At 56.6% G+C, this 20,464-nt stretch overlaps 1 protein-coding gene across 1 annotated transcript in view; it reads right to left on the reverse strand.

Annotated features, from left to right (window-relative positions):
* Positions 1 to 20,464, reverse strand: part of ATP6V0D1 (ATPase H+ transporting V0 subunit d1) — a 40,004-nt gene that overhangs the window by 8,868 nt on the left and 10,672 nt on the right. Inside the window, exon 2 of the mRNA XM_004744410.2 lies at positions 5,741 to 5,912. Within this exon, the coding sequence (XP_004744467.1) occupies positions 5,741 to 5,912 (172 nt within the window). The remainder of the gene's footprint in view (positions 1 to 5,740; positions 5,913 to 20,464) is intronic.

The raw sequence follows: 20,464 nt of genomic DNA on the forward strand, positions 1-20,464 counted from the left end.
GGAGAAAAGGGGCAGAGGAGGCCTGGTAGAGATGGTGCTGGCTAGGCTGTTTGCTTCTCCCCCAAAGCCAAGGCCTTCAGCAGGCAGGGAAATCCTCCTCCTCCTCGCCTGGCTTCAGCAGCTGCCTCCCTGCCCCCAGAAAGCCACTCCACCAGTCCTCCCCTCATTTGGCCTCAAAAAGAGAGAATGAGGTTCCAGCTGGTCAGCGTCTCCCTCCAGAGGAAGACAGCTGGGGAGTGGACAGGCGGCTGCCCGCCAGGCCAAAGAGGCCCTTGCAGAGTGGGAGTGGGGAGTCTGTATTCCTCTTCCCTGAGGCCCTCCCTCACCCTGAGCCTTTAGGACTCGCTTGGGCCCACAGAAGTCTCGAGTTGGGGTTTAGGAAGCCCCTTCTTCCAAGAAGTCTTCAGAGCCCCTAGCCAAGAGCAGTCCCTCTGCTGTGCCCTTTGGCGCCATCTGCTGGAGAAGCGTGGCTTGCTTCCCTGCTGTCATCTTGGCCCTGGGGGGCAGGCCCCAATGACTAGGTACCTCAGCCAGTCTGTCCATCCCAGGGCTCCCAGCAGAGGTTGCTCATAAACAGTATCTGTGCTCAATCACATCAGAGTCCTGCAGAGCCCTGCCCAGGGCAGAAAATGAACAGAGATATCAAGTTCTGGCCTCAGCAAACTACCAGTCAAGCCTCAGTTTCACCTCTGCCATTAGGATAAGTGAAGTGCAGCCCACAGTAGAACTGGTGAGGCCCTCACCTTATCATTAAAATCCTGCCCCTTCCCAGAGGTGCAGTTGGGTCTTCCTGCTTCACCTAAGCCTTCTGGGCTTGGAAGTGCTCCTGCGGGCTCTCCCTCAGTCTCCAGACGAGTGTCACTGTTGGCTCTCCCTAAAGGCAGGAGCCAGATCTAATGCAGGACCCGGAAACCATGGTAGGTCTAGAGAGCCCCAGGAGTACAGACCCTGCTGGGACCCAAAAACAGTGGTTGTGGAAAGAGAGGGCTAGAGGGCCAGGATAGGGAGGCCTAAGGTAACCTGATACCTCTGTGGCCCATGGTGCAAAATGTTCTGAGGAGAATGGCAGGTATGCTGAAAGGCCCACTGGGAACTTGAGGCCACTGTCCTGGGACAAAGCCTCCATCCAGCTACCCACACCAGCTGGTGGCACTGAAGTCCCTAGTACATAAGAAAGACTGGACCTCACCTCTCCCCCGATGGTGCAGCTTACCATGCCCAGGCTCTTCTGCCAATGGGTACCTGGCTGCTGCTCATGGGGAACAGCGCCCTCCAGGGAGGCTCACTCATCTAAAGACAAAAGCCTCTGAGGCCCAGCTGAGACTCCCCAGAGACCAGACTCACCTCCCAAAAGCAAACCCCCAGCTATCCTTTCGGGGCCCACTCTCCTATGGGAAGCCATCACGGAATGGCCCAGATCAAGATTTCCCCCGCCCCCGATGCCAAAAAAACCCTGAAAGAGGCTCCATCCCAAGTCACAAAGCAAGTTAATTGCTGGGCCTGGAAAGGACCCTTGGTACAGTGACATATTACCTTTATTGCCATGAAGCTGAGCTAAATTGTTTCAAGACCAGGTGACTGACAACAGCCTACTTCATGGATTCTCACTAGCTCAAGGCCTGTCTGTCCCACGCCAGGCTGCTGCTGCTCTCACCACCCATTCTTCTGAACAGTCTCTCTAACCCCACCTGATCCTGGAGTCCTCTTAGTGCTGGGAAACCTCCTGTGACCCCGGATCCATGTGTAGCAGCTGCCCACGAGCCTCTCCAGGAGCTGTCTGCACCACCACTGGCACCCATCCCACTGCATTCATCCGTCCCCCTCCCTCCTGGCGCCAGGCCTAGCCCAGAGCTGATAGCGGTCATGTGTGTTGGCTAAAGGCTGGCTGCATTCTACAAAACCACTGGATGCTGTCTTTCACCATGGGAGGGCAGAAAAGGCCTTGACCACCTTCTTTTTGCACACTTTCAGTGACGAGGAAGCCATCACCTCCTGGGGAAATCCTGGTCCAGCCATCCAGGGAGAACTGAGTGAATCTCTTGTGTGGTCCCAACCTCCACCCCAGCTGGACCAGCTCGGTCTGTGGGAAGTGATGGCACTGTTCCGTCAAGTACTCACGCTCAGGACGGAGCCACTAACGGATGCCTCCCCTCCCTGGGAGAGCCACACTGTCCTCTCTGGTTACATTCTTCTGGATAGCCCTAGGATTTGAGACTCCATGCTCCAGCTACTCAGGACATACACGGTTCCCTCAGGCCAGAAGCCCCCTTCAATTATTCCTTTAAATACCTTCCCCTCAGCCACAGAGCCACCTCCTCAGAAAAGCCAGGTGCGAGTTCCCAGTATGGAGGAGCTGTGCTGGACGGGCCCTGGCTCCAATGGAAGGGACCCCTCTCTTGCCACAACACGGTGGAATGATCCAGAAAGGAAGAGGTGGAGGAGGTGGAATGGAAGACAAGAGCAGATGGGGAGACAGGAGTGAAATGGGAGAGATGCCGTGAGAGGGAAGAGACTGCTGGAGGGCGAGAGGGCCGCGGCTCCTGATGAGGCCCGGAAACCCTGCCACATAAAGGTCAGCGGTGACCTTGGTCAGCACCCTGTGGTGAGTGAAGGGAGGGCTGGAAGCAGCCTGGAGACATGGGGTGGGCAGGGGTGGGGGCAGGGCTGAGAGGACAGATAGTGAGTGTAAAAGCCGAGGCCCCAGGAGATGGGTTTTTCCGAGATCAGACGAGATCGGCGCGTTCAGGGAGATATGGCCGTTGACAGGAGATGGGTTTTTAACACTGTGAGAGATCTGTGCTTTTTCAGGTGCTGATGGGAAGACTCTGGAAGGGGAAGGCGGCTATACAGACAAGTGAGTACAGGTAAGTGGCCACTCAGGGTCCAAGGGGTAGGGTGAGGGCACTCAGGACTCTGGCAGAAGGATCCAAGAGAAGAGGGAAGCCTCTGCCTTTGAATCAGGGTTGGGGTCACAGATGTGGTGCCGGGAGGTGACTGGTTTCTACCATCTCCATGGAGGAGGAAGGTGGGCCATCTGCCCAGAGAGAAGGCTGGGGGCAGGACAGGGGTGTGTGCAAGATGGTGAGGTGCTCTCCCAACCTTAGTGGGGGGCTGCAGGGTGCTGGGTACGGAAGGCACACGGCCGGCTGGGCAAAGACAAGCCAACGCCAACTGTGCTGGTGAGCAGCATGTCCGCTGGGCAGCAGGGATCCCCGCCCAAGGCCGGCTTCCCCAGCTTTGCTCCAGGCTGTGGAGGTGGGGGAGGGCGCCTCCAGGCTGGAGGCTGCTGGGATTCCTCCAGGGCTGGGGGGCTGCCAGCCAGGGCGGGACCAGAAGACGGGCGGCCAAGAGAGCTGCGGATGCTGGCAGAAGAGTGCTCAAATGATGGACCAGGGAACCTCAGCTGGGGAGGGAGGAAAATGAAGACAGAAGAGGCAGCAGGGGAAGCAGCAAGGCCCAGTGTCCTGCTGAGTCCGGAACCCGCGTCCCACAAGGGACAGAGAGTGGGCTGGAGGGTCTGAAGACTGTGGGTAGGGGGGGGGGCCTGACTCAGCGACTCTGGGGTGGAATGGTTCCAGCAGTGACACGGCCTTGGGTAGCCATCGGTGGGGGCGGCTAAAGTGGAGAGCAGAGGAGCGGGTCACTGGAGACGACGAGGTCATAGAACGAGCAGCCACAGGCTCAGACAGACTGACACGTGGCTGCTGAGCTCTTCCTGAGTAAGGGCAGGAGTGAGGAGACGGGAAGACTTAAGCCACGATCACCCATGAATGGAAGGGGCGGGGAAGTGACGCCTGCCACACAATAGTGCTTGGCTGCTTTAAGCACGCTTGGTGCTCGCAGCCAACCTCCAGCAAAGAGCTGGCGGCTGTGCGGGCTCAGTCACGCTCAGAGCCCTCTCCAGTTTCATGGCCTGGCAGGCTACAACCAAGCCTCTAAGGGTATCCAGAAAGGCCAGGAGCTAGCTGCACAGGCAGGTGGCCAAGCGGGCAGTGGGATGGATGACAACTGCCCTCTGACCACTGGCATGGGTCAGGCCTCCTCCGGCCAGCCTCGCTGGCAAGGCCAGAACATCGTCAGGAAGCTGAAAGAGCCTTGTGCAAACAAGGTGAAGGCTGGGCTTTGGCAATAAATCCATTGCTTCCTGGTATGTCCCCAGCTCTGGCCTTGGAGCAAGGGATATGTAGGCCCAGGCGAGGGGTTGACTGGCACATGGGACGCTCCGGCGTGACCCCCAACTCAGCAACACAAGACCTGCCCCATCTCTGGCCTCCTGCCCCAGAAGGACCAAGCAGCCTGTACCTTGACCAGAGCCAGGGAGGTGTAATTATAGGCCCAGCCAGGATAGCAAGGAGACCCCCAGAAAGGAGGCCTGTGGCCAGGAAAGAGGCTATTTCCCAGCCTCGGCAGGTTCCCTGAGCCCTTCAGGGGTCCCAGCCTGTGGCATCCACCCAAGGAGGGAGCCCTTCTGGCTGCCACCCCTCCTTGAGCAAGTGGATCTTGAATAAGTGGCTGCTCTTTGCCGGGGGTGGGAAGCAGGACAGGCAGGAAGCACCAAGGTGGGCAGGTGTGCCAGGTCCCAAGGAGGAGAGTAGGAGCACCAAAATCAGGGAATGGTCAAAGCTCGACAGCACCCAGAACAGTATAGGGAAATGCTTCCCCACAACACACACTCACACTCCACTAATGCTTCCCCACAACACACACTCACACTCCACTAACACAGCACAATCATTTAAACTAGCCACAAATCTCACCTCTGGGGCCACCTCTTTGTTCACCAGGCCCTGGCTCGTGGCTCATAGGATATCCTGGCAGAAGGAGCATCTCTATCTCCCTGTTTCTCTCTTTCTTTTTAAAAAGATTTTATTTATTTATTTGACAGACAAAGAACACAAGTAGGCAGAGAGGCAGGCAGAGAAAGAGACGGGGAGCCTATGGGGCTCGATCCCAGGACCCTGAGATCATGACCTGAGCCGAAGGCAGAGGCTTTAACCCACTGAGCCACCCAGGTGCCCCTCTATCTCTCTGTTTCCACTGGCAAGCAGGCATACCTGGCTCAACCAAGTGCCCCCGTCCCCCGCCTGCAGGTCTCAGTGGCCTTTCCTCTGCTCAGCTTCTCCAGGGACTTAATGGAAACAAGGCTACACCCAAGGGATTTACAGTGGAGAAGCCAGGCAGTCAAGGGTCATAAGCATGAGGATCTGGGGATCTGGGGAACTGGGAAAGGCTGCCAGGTGTTCATCCTTCCCCCTCTCCCTAAGACCCAAGGCCATGGACAGAGAAGATGGAGAATGGGCCTCAGCCCAGACGGGGCCAGAGGGCCTGAATCGTCCATTTCAAGGACCTGGCTCTCGAGAGCTCTGCCCATCCCCTTACTCCTGATCCCAGGACGGGAAGTGGGGACCTAGCGAGTATTCAGTGCGGATGCTGCAGGGTGAGGCAGGAAAAGTGCTCCCATCATCCCTGGTCTCCCCACCTCAACCTCTGTAATGCCAGGGTTACAGGGAAAAGGGCTTCCTAACACTATAGTATGGGACACCGTTGCCTGCCCTCCAGATTCCCAGGCAGCAGTGAAGTGGCTGGTGGCAGCCTAGAGGCCCAGGGTTACCCAATGACCAGCCTGGTCACACAGCCCAGGAAGACGACAGGCAGCTGGCCTGAGCCCATGCTAGGCCAGCTGCGGCAGGTGCAGCAACCCTGCCCAGTGGGAGGGGAAGGCCCTGTAGGGCACACTTACGTAATGAAGTCCAGGAAGCTGGCGAGTGGCTCATAGGCGTGGTTCCTCATGTGGCGGAACTCCACCACCATCTTCTCCTTAAGCCGGTCATCAATAACTGACACTGTCAGCGGTGAGGCCTCGTTGGCCAGGAAGTTGCCATAGTCAGTGCTCTGCAGGTGCAGCTTTAGGTCTGAAAGCCAAGGCAGGGGGTGCAGGGGTGAATGCTGGCCAGGCTGAGCCTCCCCAGGATGCCAAGACGCCATCCCCACCCGGACTCTAGGCCCCAGTCCCTCCCCTGGAGTTGTGACCTGCTGCTATCCTGACCTCCCGTCCCTACCTTCAACTCCCTGTTGGCCCGGGGCCTACTCTGGGGCAGTCAGGCCAAGGCTCCAGAGATATCCCAGACCCTTGGGCCCCAAAGTCCAAGCACAAGTAGCACAACTGTGCCTCCAAATGACAAGAAGCCCTGGGAAAACCCAACAACCCAAGTTGCTATTCAAAACCCATTGCCTTTGAGGCCCTTCTGTATGGTGGGCTCTGGGATGGCCAGAATCTAGAGCAGGCAAAGATGCGGGCTCTGCCCTCCAGAGCCTCAGGGCTAGAAGAGCAAGCCAACACGCCCCGGGGCAGAAATGATCCTATAAAATAAAGTAGGCAGGAGTAGAGTGGACAGCGAGATAGGACTGAGAGGATGAGAGAACATGCCAGGCGAGGCCACAGAAAAGGGCGGGGACAGGAACATACAAACGCCAAGAGCCAACAGGATGGACTGAGTGACAAGTGACCTGGAGGGCAAATGAGTACCATGGCGGGTAGGGGGGATGATGCTGGGAGGGAAGACTGGCCTTGCTATAGGAGTGGCTAGAGGCAGACAGGCCAATACTCCAAGCTCTTCTGAACAATTAGGGGGATGGGGCCAGGGGAAAAGGGACAAGAGGACAAGCAGTAGGGCCCCAGTTGGGAAGGTCAGGTAAGACCCAGTAGGATCATAGCAACAACCTAACAGTTGTCTTGCTTTTTGTCACCCCCACCCCCACACACACACGGTCTATTCTCCACCAGCAGCCAGACTGATGGTGACACAAGGCAGAGCCCGTCACTCATCTGCATGTCCTCACGTAAGGGCCTTCCCTGTCCCTCTGCCTAGAAAGCGATGCTCTCTACTCAGACACCCCCTCTTCAAAGACCTCTCACCCTGTCCCTGCACTTGTGCTGCCCCTCTTTGTAACACTTGTTCCACCCGTCACAGGACCCGTGATAGCAGGGATCTGAGGTCATGGCAGTGTCCTAGGGCCTAGAATTGTTCTGGCGTATTTTCATGCTCAATAAATAACTGGGGAATGGACAAAAGTCTGGGGGAAGTGTTGGTGAGGACGGCAGGTGGGTTTAATCCTGGATTTTGAGATGGGGGACACTGCAGCAGTGACAGCAGTACCAAGGACAGTGGCTGGGAAGGTACCCGTGCGTGCGTACCTATATGAAGGCCCAACAGCCAAGGCTGGCTTCTGCTGTAAGGGACGCTGTGTTTTCCGTCCCCTGGAGAGGTTGCCCAGAGGAGGACAGAAAGGGTCCTAGTCGTGATCATTTCCACAAGCCCCCGATCAAGCTTCCCTGAGTTTGTGGGCCTGGAGGGCCATGCTACCCAGGGCTGCTTCGGAGGAAGGCTTACTGTGGCACCTAATCCCCCTTGAAGCCCCTAACCCTGCACCCCATCTAGAGAAGAACCTTCCCAGCCTGGAGTCAGGTGTGCTAAAGGAGAGACAAAAGAATTCGTGCGAGGGAGGTGAGAGGGAGGGAGGGGCACGCACGCCGCGGCGTGAAATGCCTTCTCCCTGCAACTCTGCGAGGCACCCGCATGGCCACCAGCCCCCATGTCCCCTACGGCTCCCAGGCGCTCAGCGAGTGCACTCGGACCTCATGAGGCCTGCAGGAGACCTTCACATCTGCTCCTCTTGCCATCGCCCTGCCACTCACACCTCCTTCTCTCCACAGCCACACAGAAGTGGGACAGAACCGATGGCAACGCGAGGCGGGAAGAATAACCAGCCCCTGCTCTACCCCACGGACCTTACTGCCTTTGGCTCAGCAGGTACACACACTCCTGTGTCCTCACCCCAGGCCATCTGCCATGAGTCCCTGCCCTGGGTTCCATTCTTCCTCATCCCTACCATGGTCTGGCCAAGGCCCACCTATGCTTAGAATAAGGTATGGGTGACAGAAGGTGTTTTGCCTAGAGGCACTCAAGTTGTTGCAATGCTTTATTACCCATTTGGCTGTCAAAGGAAAATTCTTAACTGGAACTGATGGTTAGAACTGAAGGCTGCTGTTAGAGTATATCACCATGTTTTCCTGCCACTAGTAATGGGCTTTATGTGCCAGATTTTAACCAACTTGACCCTGGAAAAAGCACACCATTCTTTTTAAAAGAAACATGGTTTCCTTGTACACAACTGATCAGTTTTGAGAGATCATTAATGTCCTCAAAGTGGTTTCTGTGGGTATAAAACAGGGAGCATATGAACTGATCCCTCTTACTATAGTACTGAAGTTAATTCCACTTAATTTATCAAGTCATATTTGTGCCTTGATTCTATATACTTGTATCTCTCATACACTGTGAGTCTTGAAAGACAGAGTGGGCAGGGGGTTCCGGCCAGGGCACAGTGGGTGCTCAAATCTGCACCAGGGGAAGCTGCAGAGCGGACAGCAGCTGGAAGCCGGGGCTGGAATGTAGTGTTCTAGGTCAGACTGTCTAGTGCAGTAGCTGCCAGACCAAACCTGTTTGTTGATGCACCGAGCCACTGCAGACAGCAGAGAACCCATCGCAGGCGTTAAGATTCCTTCTCCTCCAGCTCACAGCTGGGCGTGGAGGCCAGGCCATAGGTACAGGGCAAAACCCATCCCCTTAGCAGGGCCCCTCATACCAGTGACCCCACTATTCTCGGCGACAGCAAGTCCAGGCCCAGGCCCCAGGCCAGCCTCCTGCCTCCTACCCTCCAAAGCATGGGCTGCTGGAGGCTTCCCTAAATGCTGTCCCCCTGGCCTCGGCTCTCCCGCAGTGTGCCCTGCCTCTGCCTTTCTGAACAGGGCTTCTCTTCGGCGGGAAGACACGCTCAACAGCTTCCGCACTGCCAAGTACCGTCTCTGCCCTCCAGCTCCCACGAACTCTCGGTCCAACACACTGGACAAGTGGGGGTCAGCATCCCGACACCAGGGGAAACCCAGGCCCACCCTAACTGCAAACAGAGGGGTCCCTGCAGTGTACTCAGCCTCGTGCCAGGGCAACCTGTGTGCTGGACCTCCCAGCCATGCCTGTTTCGCAGACTTAGAAAACATCAATCAGAAGGAACATGAAACTTTATCCAGAGTCCTAGTCAGGTGTAGAGGGGCCGGGATATGGACCAAACCTGGTGGATTCTGCCATCTCCAATTCTGGCCTCCCCTTCCTCCCCCACCCAGTACATCCGTGAGCAGATTCTCCCATGGCCGTTAGCCCAGGGGGGCTTTTCAGATATGGACCCAACCACTTAGACAGACTCTAGTCCCAGAAGAGCTGGCAGGGGGCAGAGGAGTGAGAGTAGCCAGGGCATGCCCTGTCCATGACCTTGGAGGCAGCCTGAACACTTGCTGCCTACCTGACATCATGCCTCAGCAAACCTCTCTTGTCTCACCTGTGACTACGTGTATTCCTAGAGAAGCCAGGAACACGTGCGTGTGTGAAGGGGGCAAAGCTGAGGGCTGGGCTCTTCTTTGCATGCTCCCACCCGTGGGGCTCAGCACAGGCCTGACAGCAAACCCCCCTGTGCCTTGGCCGCTGCGTTCTGCTGACACTGCATCTGGGGAAGCCACGGCTCCCAGCACTGCTGGAGCACAGACGGCGGGGTGGTTTCTGCTGGCTTTTGTCAGATCCGAGCAAGCCCGGGAGACTCTACTGAGAATCCTGCCCAAGGCCCAAGGAGTCTTCCTTACCAGGAAACTCATTTTTAAAGTCCCCCAGGGATGATGTCAAAGGGCCGTTCCAGACCACTTTCCCTGGCCAAGCCCTGTGTCTCCCTTCCACCCAGGGAGAGGGGACAGCCTGCCAGCCATGAGGGCGACTTGGAGGCAGGCAGGCTAGCTGATCCCTTTGCCTGGACCACACAGGACTTCTGAACCAGTTCTGACCCTGTCTGAACAAACTGGTGCCTAGGACCAGTTATGGGCAGCCCCAAGCCCTTTAGACAGTCCTCAGGGCTGGGAGGAAGCCTGCTAGAACAGCCCCCTACCCCCCCAGCCCCCCACCCCCGTCTCCCCCGCCCCCCTAGCAGCTTCCTGCTCTCTCTGAGGGATGCAGAGGAGGGGGTGTGACTGGGGGTGGGATCTGAACGCAGGAGGAGAGGCCTGGAACTTGTTGAGAACATCGTGGGAGACCCAGCCACCCAGCCCTGGCCCAGCCCCCAAGGGCAGCCAAGGACGCCAGGGGCTCTGGGAAGGCAGGGGCTAGTTCTGCTCTGCGCTTTGAGCTCAGCAGCCTGACAGCCTCGGTGACAGCCCCTGAGAGCCCCAGACGGGCCTGGGCTGAGGCATGAGCAGTGTTCTGGTTAGCACACACTCAGGGGACCGCTCTGGTCTACCCACAAGCCCAGCTGTCTACCCCAAGTCCTCCCATCCGTGGCCTAGCACCAGGAATGTCTGGCCAGCTTGGGAGCTCTCACAGCAAAAGACTTCCTCAGAGGCGGATTTCTCATGTCCAAGAGGATGCTGCTGCTAGCAGGAAGTTCTCTCTGCAGTCTGACCTAAACCCCTCCTCAGAGGAAGCCCACCAACTCAGTTGCCCAGTGCCTCCAGCCTCCCCTGAGGGCTCTGGGCTTGCTTCCCAGCACCCCTCCCCCAACCCAGAACCTTCCCTACCTCCTCTGTTTCCTAGGGTCACTAGTCCCAATATTACAGTGACTCTCCCCACAACTCCCATCTTCCGGTGCCACTTCCCACCACAGTGCCCTTTTGCTGGCCTCCTGCCCCACGTTTTGGCTCCCTGCTCCCAAGTCTAGTCTCACACCATCACTCGAGTAAAGTCGTCCACCTCCAGGGTGTTGTTGTTACCTTTACTCAGTGGCCTCTGTGACCCCGGAGCTCGAGCCCTGCCTCCTCCCCACAGTCTGTGAGGCCCCATGCCCTCAACCCTAGCACCACCTCAGCCTTAGTCGGCAACTCTCTGCTCTGCTGGTCCCATGCTCTCCCTGGGGCGACCTGCCTATGAAATCTGGCCCAAGCAAGTGCTTCAGGGAAATCTACCCGATGCCCCAGGGGAAAAGCCCCAGAAGTGCAGGAAATGGGGCTGCTTCCTCAGCCAGAGAGGCCTCTGCCCTCCCTGTTCCATGGGCCGCCACTGTCCGCCTTGAGTTTGCCCGTGGCAAAGATCATTGCGGGCTGCCGCAGGCTTCTGTAAAGCTCTCTGAAGGCCCCGGCAGACTGCAGCCCCACCCACACTGCACGCCAGGCTCACCGGGTACACCAGAATGGAGCCCGCTCCACGGCTTCCCCTGCCTCTTCACCACCGCCCCACCCGCCTCCCCCTCAGCCCACGCCTTCAAGGCCAGGACCCCTCGGCTGCAGAGCCCTGGCCCCAGCCGGCACCTCGGATTACCAATCAGCCCCTGATTAGCAAGAGGGCTTGGGGACGCCTGGCCCAACCAGCACTCTCCTCTCTGGGTGGGACAAAGTGTGGGCTTGGCAGCCAGTCCCAGCCAGGCCTTGAGAGGTGGCAGCTGGGCAGTCCTATTCCCCATCCACTTCCTGAAACCCTTCCCAGATCCTGCCAGCGCCGAAAGTGATCTTTCAGCCCCACCAGGACTCCCAGGGGCAGGCAGCACGTGGCCCTTCCAGCCCCTGAGCCCCAGGAGCTCCTCCCCAAGGGCCCCAGGGAGACAGGAAGGGAGGGTCTTGGCCTGTGCCAGGAGGTTGGGCCCACACTGCCCCAGGGGCCCAGCAGGCACAGAGGCAGCTCCTGGCACAGTACACTAGGCGGGGCGGCCCCCTGCTCTAGACTCACCCATGGCCTCATGGCCCACAGAGGGGTCCTGCTGGCCAGCTGGCCACGGCACAGTGTGAGAGGACAGTGTGTTCCCAGACTTCACTTCTGTTTTTCCAGAGGTCACTCAACGATGCTCTCCTGGGGAGCTCAGGGGTTTTCAGGAATTGAGGCCCACTGAGTAAAACCAGATGTGCAAATCTGCTCCCTGGAGCCCAGCATGCCCACCCTTCCACTCCCTTCAAGGCTGGTGGGGCCCCCTGGAGCTTGTCACACCATGCCCCTGCGCCCTGGTGAGGGGTCTCCTCTGAAGACACTGAACTGGCTTCTGCCTCCAGTGCTTGCTCTGCCCCAGAGGCTCTCTAAAGCTGCAACTTCCAGGGGCTCCAAGCAGGCAAACTCAGACAGATGGACAGATGGCCAGGCTGGTGGCCCAACGGAGCCACAGCCCCGCCTCAGCAAATGTGCTATGCCTGAACCTCCTCCCCAGGCTCTGGGGGTGGCTGGGACCTCTCTTCATATCAGCTCCAAAGCAGATGTGTGCACTGGCTGGCTCTGCAGGGTCAGAGCACCACATCTGGAACTCCCAGTGTGGGAGCCACAGCATGGAAACCGTTAACCCTGGTGTACCTGCAGCATAGACTAAGCATCATTTTCACCCCCAGACCTCTGTCAGGGCCCAACACAGGCCCCCTGTGAACCTCACATAACACCAACCAACTAACCCTGAGTTCCAGCTCATCCTGTCAAATGCTCCCTCAGGTGCCGCCTGCCGACCCCCTTCTAGAACCTCCTCACTGCCCACCCCTCCAACTGAGATGCCCCTGGTCTCCTGCCCTGGCCAACACAGATCAACCTATCATCCATCAGCTGGAGCGTGCCTCAGCCCCTCCCCCTGCCCTACTCTACTGCCCAATTTTGCCAGATCACTGGTTTTGGACATTGTTCCTTAGGTATCTGAGTGGGGCAGGGCAGTGAGAACCTGAGCTTTGGAGTCACAGTGAGCAGGCTCCAAATCCTACCTCACAGCTTGACTCTGAGCAGCTTGTGCCCATGGATCCCTCTACACCCAGGCTCCTGGCTGGTCACCGGGAGAAAGGCTGTGTGGTGCCAGCCTTCCAGGGCACCGGTGACAGACATTGAGCAGAGGCAGTGCTAGAACTGAGCATAGTACACCACAGTCCATCTCTCTGGGCAGAGAGGATCCCACCCGGAGCTTCTTAACCAAGCCCCTCAGCGCCAGTCAGGTGGGATGCGTTCTTGACCCTAGCCTAGTCCTCAGGCAGCCCTACTTGGTACTCTGAAGGGTGCCCCTACCCTTCTTCCCCATGGTCTGTCCCAACCCTTTCCATCTGGCATGTCCTTCTCCTCACTGTAAAAGTCATGGGGGGCCTTGTGCAGCAGTCTGCACACATGCAAACACAGTCTGCTATCTCCTAGGCTCAATATCTGAGCCTCCTGTTGCCAAGCCTATGTCCCGCTTCACCTACCGGCAAGATACTACAGAGCTTTGGGCAGCCCCGCGGACACGGACAGAGCCTAGGACCCAAGCCTGCACCACCCACCACACCCTGAGCTGCTGTCCTGGGGGCCCAGGCGGCAGGCAGGAGGTGGTGCGGCCAAGGGCAGCTCCTGCTCCGTGGGAAGCCCCCAGGCTGGCGGGCCAGCAGTCTCGGGAAGAACCTGGAGTCCGCTGCTGGCATGGCCACATTCAAGTTACTGGGTTTCAGCCGGCGTGCGGCAGAGCGCCTGCAGGGAAAGGACAGAGAGTTCTCCTTCCTTGGTCCCTGAACCAGCATTTTGTTTCATGCTGGAGGCCTTTCAGTGAGGTGAGGCATTTGCAGCGGGGGATGGGACTGATCCACAGAGGAGGTCTGGCTGGCACGGGGGCCCACAGCACTATTTGCCAGCATACCAGATACAGGGATCAAATGGGAGTGTCACTCTCGACGTCCTGGAGGCAACAGGGTGTCCAGCCCAGGTTTACTCCCCTTCTCTCTGCTCTGAGACAAGTGGCAGGTGGTGGCAGACACACATTTAATTGCCCTCCTGCTCTCAGGAACACCTCGTTCCTGCAGCTGGGAGAATGAAAGCATCCCTCATATCCCATGAGGAAGTCAACCTATCCGAGAGTCAGAAAGGTGCCAGGCAGGCGACAGTCCCCTGTGCCAAAGGGAGGGGCAGAACTGGTTACTGCTGCACCCAGGGCAAGTTCCAAGAAACTCTCCTCTGACTGAGTGGAGATCCGCCTGGATATCCCCTCACCAGAACATCCCCACCCAGGCCCTAAGGCTCCATGGGATGGCCCGGCCCAGGAGACACCGGGCTTAGAAGGCAGCTTCCCTGTGTTTCCCTGCTACAGCCCAACCTGAGAACCAAGCCGCCCGGCCTCGCCCTCGGAGGCGGGGGCCACGCCTCAGCTGCTGCCCTGCACTTTGACCTTGAGCCAGGTCTTTCTTGCCACCACAGTTACAGAACCCGCAGGTGGGAGTGGATGTGGGGCTGCACGAAAGAGCTTTTCATTTCACCAAAGCTGTGAAGTTTGCCTGGGTGCGAGTGAGAGAGGTCCAGGGGGCCGACAGAGCCGGGTGCCAGGCAGCCCCGACAGGGCCAGCTGTGGCGGTCGGCCTGCTCAGATGCCAGCCCACGCCCATGTTTGCTTGTCGGGCCCACCCGCCTGCAAGGCGGAGCCATCCCGCCAGCCATCCCGCCAGCCCTCGATGCTGGGCTTCTATTCTACACGCAGAGACCTCTAGAGGAAGGACAAGAGGGAAAGCTGGAGCTCACCTGGATGAGGAAAAGGTAGTTTTAGGACCCCCTGCAGCGACTGTTCATGGTGAGATGAAGCCAGGTCAGGCCTGATCCTGGCTGGAGCACGCTGCCAGCTCCACAAGACCTCGAGCCAAAGCTATGCAAATACTCATTTTGCTTAGAATTGGGCCCTATGGCTGGGCTCACTGGATCAAGTCTCATTTGGGGTTATGTCCATGCTGCTTTTAACACAAAGCCTCATTTACTGCAGCTTCTAGAAACTGGACTGAGCAGCCCAGGCCAGAAGCAGAGTTGACGCATCCCATACCCATGACCAGCAGAGCCCAGAGGCTCGGGCCAGGCAGGAAGTGGCAGAAGCAGTAAGCATCCAGGCTGATCCTATATAGTAGTACCCTCAGACCCCTTTACGCAGCCTGCTCAAGGGCCTGGCAAGACGCTTATAGGGGAAGCAGTAACATGCCCGACTGAGCATGAGAAGTTCTGTGGACTTGGGCCAGGCCCTGGGATAGGTGGTCACCCACTCAGGGAGCCTCACAGCAGAGGCTAGATCCCAGTGATGGAAGCCAATGGAGAAAACAGGTGACAGTGAGACATGGAGACTGAGCCAGGCCTGAAGGGTATTATCCCAGGACCCTCACTTCCCCCATGTCTTGCCCCATGGTATCTGCCTTGGAGCCTACAGAGGTAAGTGGGTGGGGAGGATGGGTGAGCTACTAGCCACGCCCCGGCTGCTTAGGGCTCTGTGTGCTAGGTCATGTGCATGTGGTGCAGCTCTTCTGTATTCCTCCACTCCCAACCCTTTAATCTCTAAGCCGGATACCATGTGGCAAGGCCTGGGGGAACGGTGAGGGGCCCCCAAAGCAAGGTCTCTTTCACCTGACCCCCCACTCCCTGAATCGGGGGCCAGGCACACAGAAGCATAGTTCAGGCATCCTTCAGTGAACATATGCAGGGATAAGAAGGAAACAAGCAAAGACTGTAAGCTGACTGGATAGGAGGAGCCGACACAGGTGTCAGGAGATTGTAAGCAAGCCCTTGACCCTCACCTGGACCCAATCTCCCAGGTAAAATAAGAGGGTTGGATAAAGCTACCTCCAGGAGTCTGGCTGGCTCTGATGTTCTCTACCCTAGTCAGGCCTCAGTCATACTACCTCTCCACAACTCAGCCCCTAAGGGCCATTCCAGGGATCAGGGTGAGTCTAGAGGCCTGGGTACCCATGGAGCAGCCTCGGCAGAACGGACAGCAGGTGCAGGGGAGGCCCCGGTTGTGGAGCCTCTGAGCAGCCAGCAGATCAAGGGAAGGCAAGAAAGGCTGAGTTGCAACAGTGAGGACACCAAGATAATTCCTCAGAGGGGAAAGTCCCATCCACCAGCCACTTGCAAAGCCTCAAGCTGAGGTTAAAGCCTGAAAAAACTGCTGCCTGAGTAGCCAAGGAGAGACAAGGTCTGGGCAAGTGCCCAGGGCCAGGCCAGAGTTGGCCAGGAAAGCAGTGTCCAGCACCCAGTCAGGGCTGTTCCTCCACACACCTTTCTTCCCTGCCACAATCTGCCCGCCGCTCCTCGGGACCACTCAAGTTCCTGGGGGGGCAGCCCCAGTCCAGGCCCTCAAGCTACAGGGTGCTGGATGCAGACAGGCAGAGCGCATGTCAGGCTACAGAAAAGCAGCCACACCTACTAAGTGGCCCTTCAGAGTCTTGATCTTCCGGCCTCTAAAACAGGAGGAAGGCCAGTGCAGAACAGATTAGAAAAGAAAAAAAAAAGCTTCTAAGTTTAAGTGTTAGATGAGGGAAGGTCAACGGAAAGGTCCCCCAAATTGGGGTGCAGAGTGGAAGAGAAGATTGTCAGTCACCTGCTAGCAACCCCTTTCCAGCAGGACTGTGTGGACCTGCAGTGCCTGCAGAGTTTGGGGTGCCTACTTTGGACCTTTGCCAGAGTCACCCTACCCACGTGCACCTGTATGTGTCCCCGAGAGTACTGAAGGAGACTGGGAGAAAAGAAGTCTGTCCGAGGATGAATTTTCCCTCTCCTGGAGGGATCAGGGTTGCAGAACACGAGTGGGCACCACGAGGGGAACAGTGGTACCTCTGGGAACCTGGGAAGCAGGGCCCTGACCCCTCGGCAGCCTCAACGTCCTGCCTGGAGCCCCTCAGACCCCAGGTTCACGGCTCGTACACTGTGCTGCAGCCACTGCTCCAACACAGAGCCACCCGCACGGCCCAGGTAGGGGGAAATGAGGACCCAGATAGCGGGAAAAGAGGACAGCCCGAGGGGGAAGGCAGGAGCAGGGAGCACTCAGCACGAAGGTGGAGAGCCTCAGAGAACGGCCCCGGCCTTCTCCTTCCCAACCCAGGAAGCTGGGGCACAGGGAGGTGAGGACAGGAAGAGATGGACAGACAGGAGACACTGAGCCTGGAGTCCTACTTAATCTGAGAAGGCCAACTGGGGCTTGGGTGAGGGAGGTAGGGCCCAGGACGGAGTCCCAAGAGACAGTGGCCACAAGCAGATGCTGTGCAGAGAAGGAGAGGCAGCCTGGCTGACTCACTAGCTCAGCCACACATGCCTCCCCTGCTCTCTGGCAGCCGAGCGGTCGTGGCACACCCCCTTGTGGCCACAGGGAGGATGGCTTCGTAAAGGGCGAGGGGATCCACTCTTCTACCTCTCAACACATCCCTCCAATCTAATCAGACTTCTGGTTCCTATCCACCCCCCCACCCCACCCCCACCCCCGCCCCCAGGCAGCGATCCCTGGGGAAGGAGGCTGCAGGCACCGGCAAAGCCGCACAGGAATGTGTCATAAAGAACAAGGAATAGGCCCGAGATAGACATGAGTCTGGGAAAGCCAGAATGGAGACAAGGTGGGCCTGACTCCGGTCACAAGGGACTGGTCTGTCTTGCATCACTGAAGACAGGACCTTCTAAGTAGCAAGACTGGAGAGCGTGCAGAGGAAGCCTGGGGATCCTCAGTCCCCTACACTCTTGTTTCCCAGCTCAGCCAGCCAAACTCTCCCAAGTCTCCAAATCCCTTCATCCAGCTTTCCACCCCACCCCCACCCGCCTCTACTGCCTAATGCCAGATCTAAAAAAAGCAGGCGCTGCCTTACCGGCTGGCTCAGTCAGTAGCACACTCAATTCCTGATCTGCAGGTTGTGAGTTTGAGTCCCATACCGGGTGCAGTGATTACTTAAAAATCAAACCTTTAGGGACGGATGCCTGGGTGGCTGAGGTTATGGCTCATGTCATGATTCCAGGGTCCTGGGAGTGAGCCCCAAGATGGGCTCCCGGCTCAGCGGGGAGCCTGTGTCTCCCTCTCTCTCTGCCCCTCCTCCCATCCCCACCCCGCATGCTTGTGGGTGCACACACACATTCTCTCTTACAAATAAAATCTTTAAGCTTTTTAAAAAGATTTTACTTATTTTTTTTTGACAGAGAGGGAGAGAGAGAGAGCATGTGCAAGGGCCCTGGGATCAGGACCTGAACTGAAAGCAGCTGCTTAACCAACTGAGGCCACCCAGTCACCCCTAAATAAAATCTTTTTTAAAAAAATCTTTAGGGGCAGCTGGGTGGCTCAGCCTGTTAAGCATCAGACTCTTTTTTTTTTTTAGATTTTTGTTTGTTTGTTTATTTATTTGACAGACAGAGATCACAAGTAGGCAGAGAGGCAGGCAGAAAGAGAGGAAGGGAAGCAGGCTCCCTGCTAAGCAGAGAGCCCAATTAGGGGGTGGTGGGGGGAGCTCGATCCAAGGACCCTGAGATCATGACCTGAGCCGAAGGCAGAGACTTTAACCCACTGAGCCATCCAGGTGCTCCAAACATCTGACTCTTGATCTCAGCCCAGGTCTTGATCTCTGGGTCGTGAGTTCAAGCCCCGTGTTGGGTTCCATGCTGGGCGTGGAGCCTACTTAAAAAAAAAAAAAAAATTAAATCAAAAGTTTTCAGGGTGCCTGGGTGGCTCAGTTGGTTGAGCGAGTGCCTTCAGCTCAGGTCATGATCCCTGACTTGCAGGATCGAGTCCGGCATCGGGTTCCCGGCTCCTTGGGGAGTCTGCTTCTCCCTCTGACCTTCTCTTCTCTCATGCTCTCTCTCACTCACTCTCTCTCAAATAAATAAATAAAATCTTTAAAAAAAAAAGTTTTCAAAAAGCAGGTGCTAAATAACCCAGAAAAGGAATAATCTATGACATAGCACAGCCCTCCAGGATCAGGGCCTTAGCTTTTCCTCCCCTGTACACCAAAGCCTAGTACTCTGCCAGGACCAATACTGAGTCATGATCATCTAGTCATATGAATATCTACTGAGCCTTCACTCTTGCTAGGCACTGTGTTGCTGAATCTTCACAGCCTGCAAATGATTTCATTTCTCAGGAGGGCAAACAAGCTCCGAAGTATGAAATCACATGCTTAGCCTCACACAGCTAGCCAGAAAGGAAGCCATCTGCCTGAGACATCTGCCTGATGTCCCCCACCCCCAACCGGAACTCAACGAAGGTCCTGGTGACCTAGGAGGACCCCGAGGCTCCTGACTCTGAGCAGGCACAGGTAATTTACAGGAGAGGTCACTGCTTCATGTCCTCACACCTATTTGTTCTGGAAGCAGACCCTCTAACAAGTTGCAGTGTTGTCGGACTGCTGAGCCCAAAGCCCAAGAACAACTACGAGTTAGAACAAGGGTGTGGGGTGCTGTAGCAGGCACCCTGGCTGTGGAGGGTGGGCGAGTGGGCAGTCTGACAGGGGGCCAGGAGCCCAAACCATCCCAAGCGGACTTGGGCCCTCAGGAACTTCATAGTTCCTTCCATGCGAAGTCAACCTGCCCTGATAATGGGACAAGCTCTCCTGTGCTCAGTGTATGTCACTAAGAAAGCAGGAAAGGGAGATCAACACATTCCAGAGGGCTTCCCTACAACATATTTAGGATGTTGGCGCCTTTCCTTCTCTACCATCCAGAAATCCTGGCCATCCAGAAAGTCTCTCTTCGAGGGTCCTCGGTGGCTCCCATTTGCCTATGCCAAGGCCATTGCAAAAGGCCCTACCTAGGCTTGGGTACAGACACGGGTTCCACCGCAGGAACCAAGCCCAAGAAATCACTGAGTAAAATCCAAGAAAAAGTGTGTTATCACCCAGCAGAGCAAGTTCTGACATGACCTCTGGGGCAGGGCTTGTGAAACAGGGGCTATCACGTCCTATGCTAAAGTATATACCAGCACAAGATGTAATCAGAAAGGAAAAGCAAGAAGGGCTGGAGGGGAGGTGAAGAAGAAAAGAGAAAGAAGGCAGGTGAGAGGTGAGCAGGTGAGCTACACCTGGACAGCGGCCCTGAGGTTCTGGCCTGGTCACCAGCCAGAGGTGTCCAGCCCCGGCCTGGGCCCTCAAGTATCCCCTGGGCTCTGAGTCTTCAGGTGTCAAGAGAAGGGACTTGAAGAATCAGACCGGCCCCCGCATCTGGAAGGCACGTGTCCAGGGTCACCAGCAGAGGGCTCATCCGGGATGGCCCGTTGGGTGTAAATAGCTTCTCTGCATATCTATATGTTCTAATTTCCCTTATTTTACGTATCTTTATCAGATGTCTAAAATTATAAACTATTTGTTTACTGCAATAAATCCAAAGAGTACATAAAATAAAAAAGGCACATATTCCCCTCCTCCAAACTCTTCAATTCCTTCCTCCAGAGGCTGCTATTCTAGACCACGTGGTGTCTGTGCTTCCAAACACCTTTTCAGGTACAAAGAATATTCTTCTAAAATGGGAACATATCAACAATATACTTTTAAATCAGTCCTTATAGAACTTCATGCTTTGGAACACTTGCAGAGTGCTCCACGGTAAAGACAGACCATGGTTTATTTAACCTGCCCCTGTTGATGAATATTCTATTGATTCTAACGGGCTGCGGTTATGAACAAGGCTGATGGGAACATCTCCATATAAGCGATCTTGTGCTAATCTAGAAGGACACAGTCCTCTAA

Source organism: Mustela putorius, unplaced genomic scaffold (assembly GCF_011764305.1).
Source record: "Mustela putorius furo isolate JIRA1106 unplaced genomic scaffold, ASM1176430v1.1 tig00000174_pilon_pilon_pilon, whole genome shotgun sequence".
NCBI lineage: Eukaryota > Metazoa > Chordata > Mammalia > Carnivora > Mustelidae > Mustela > Mustela putorius.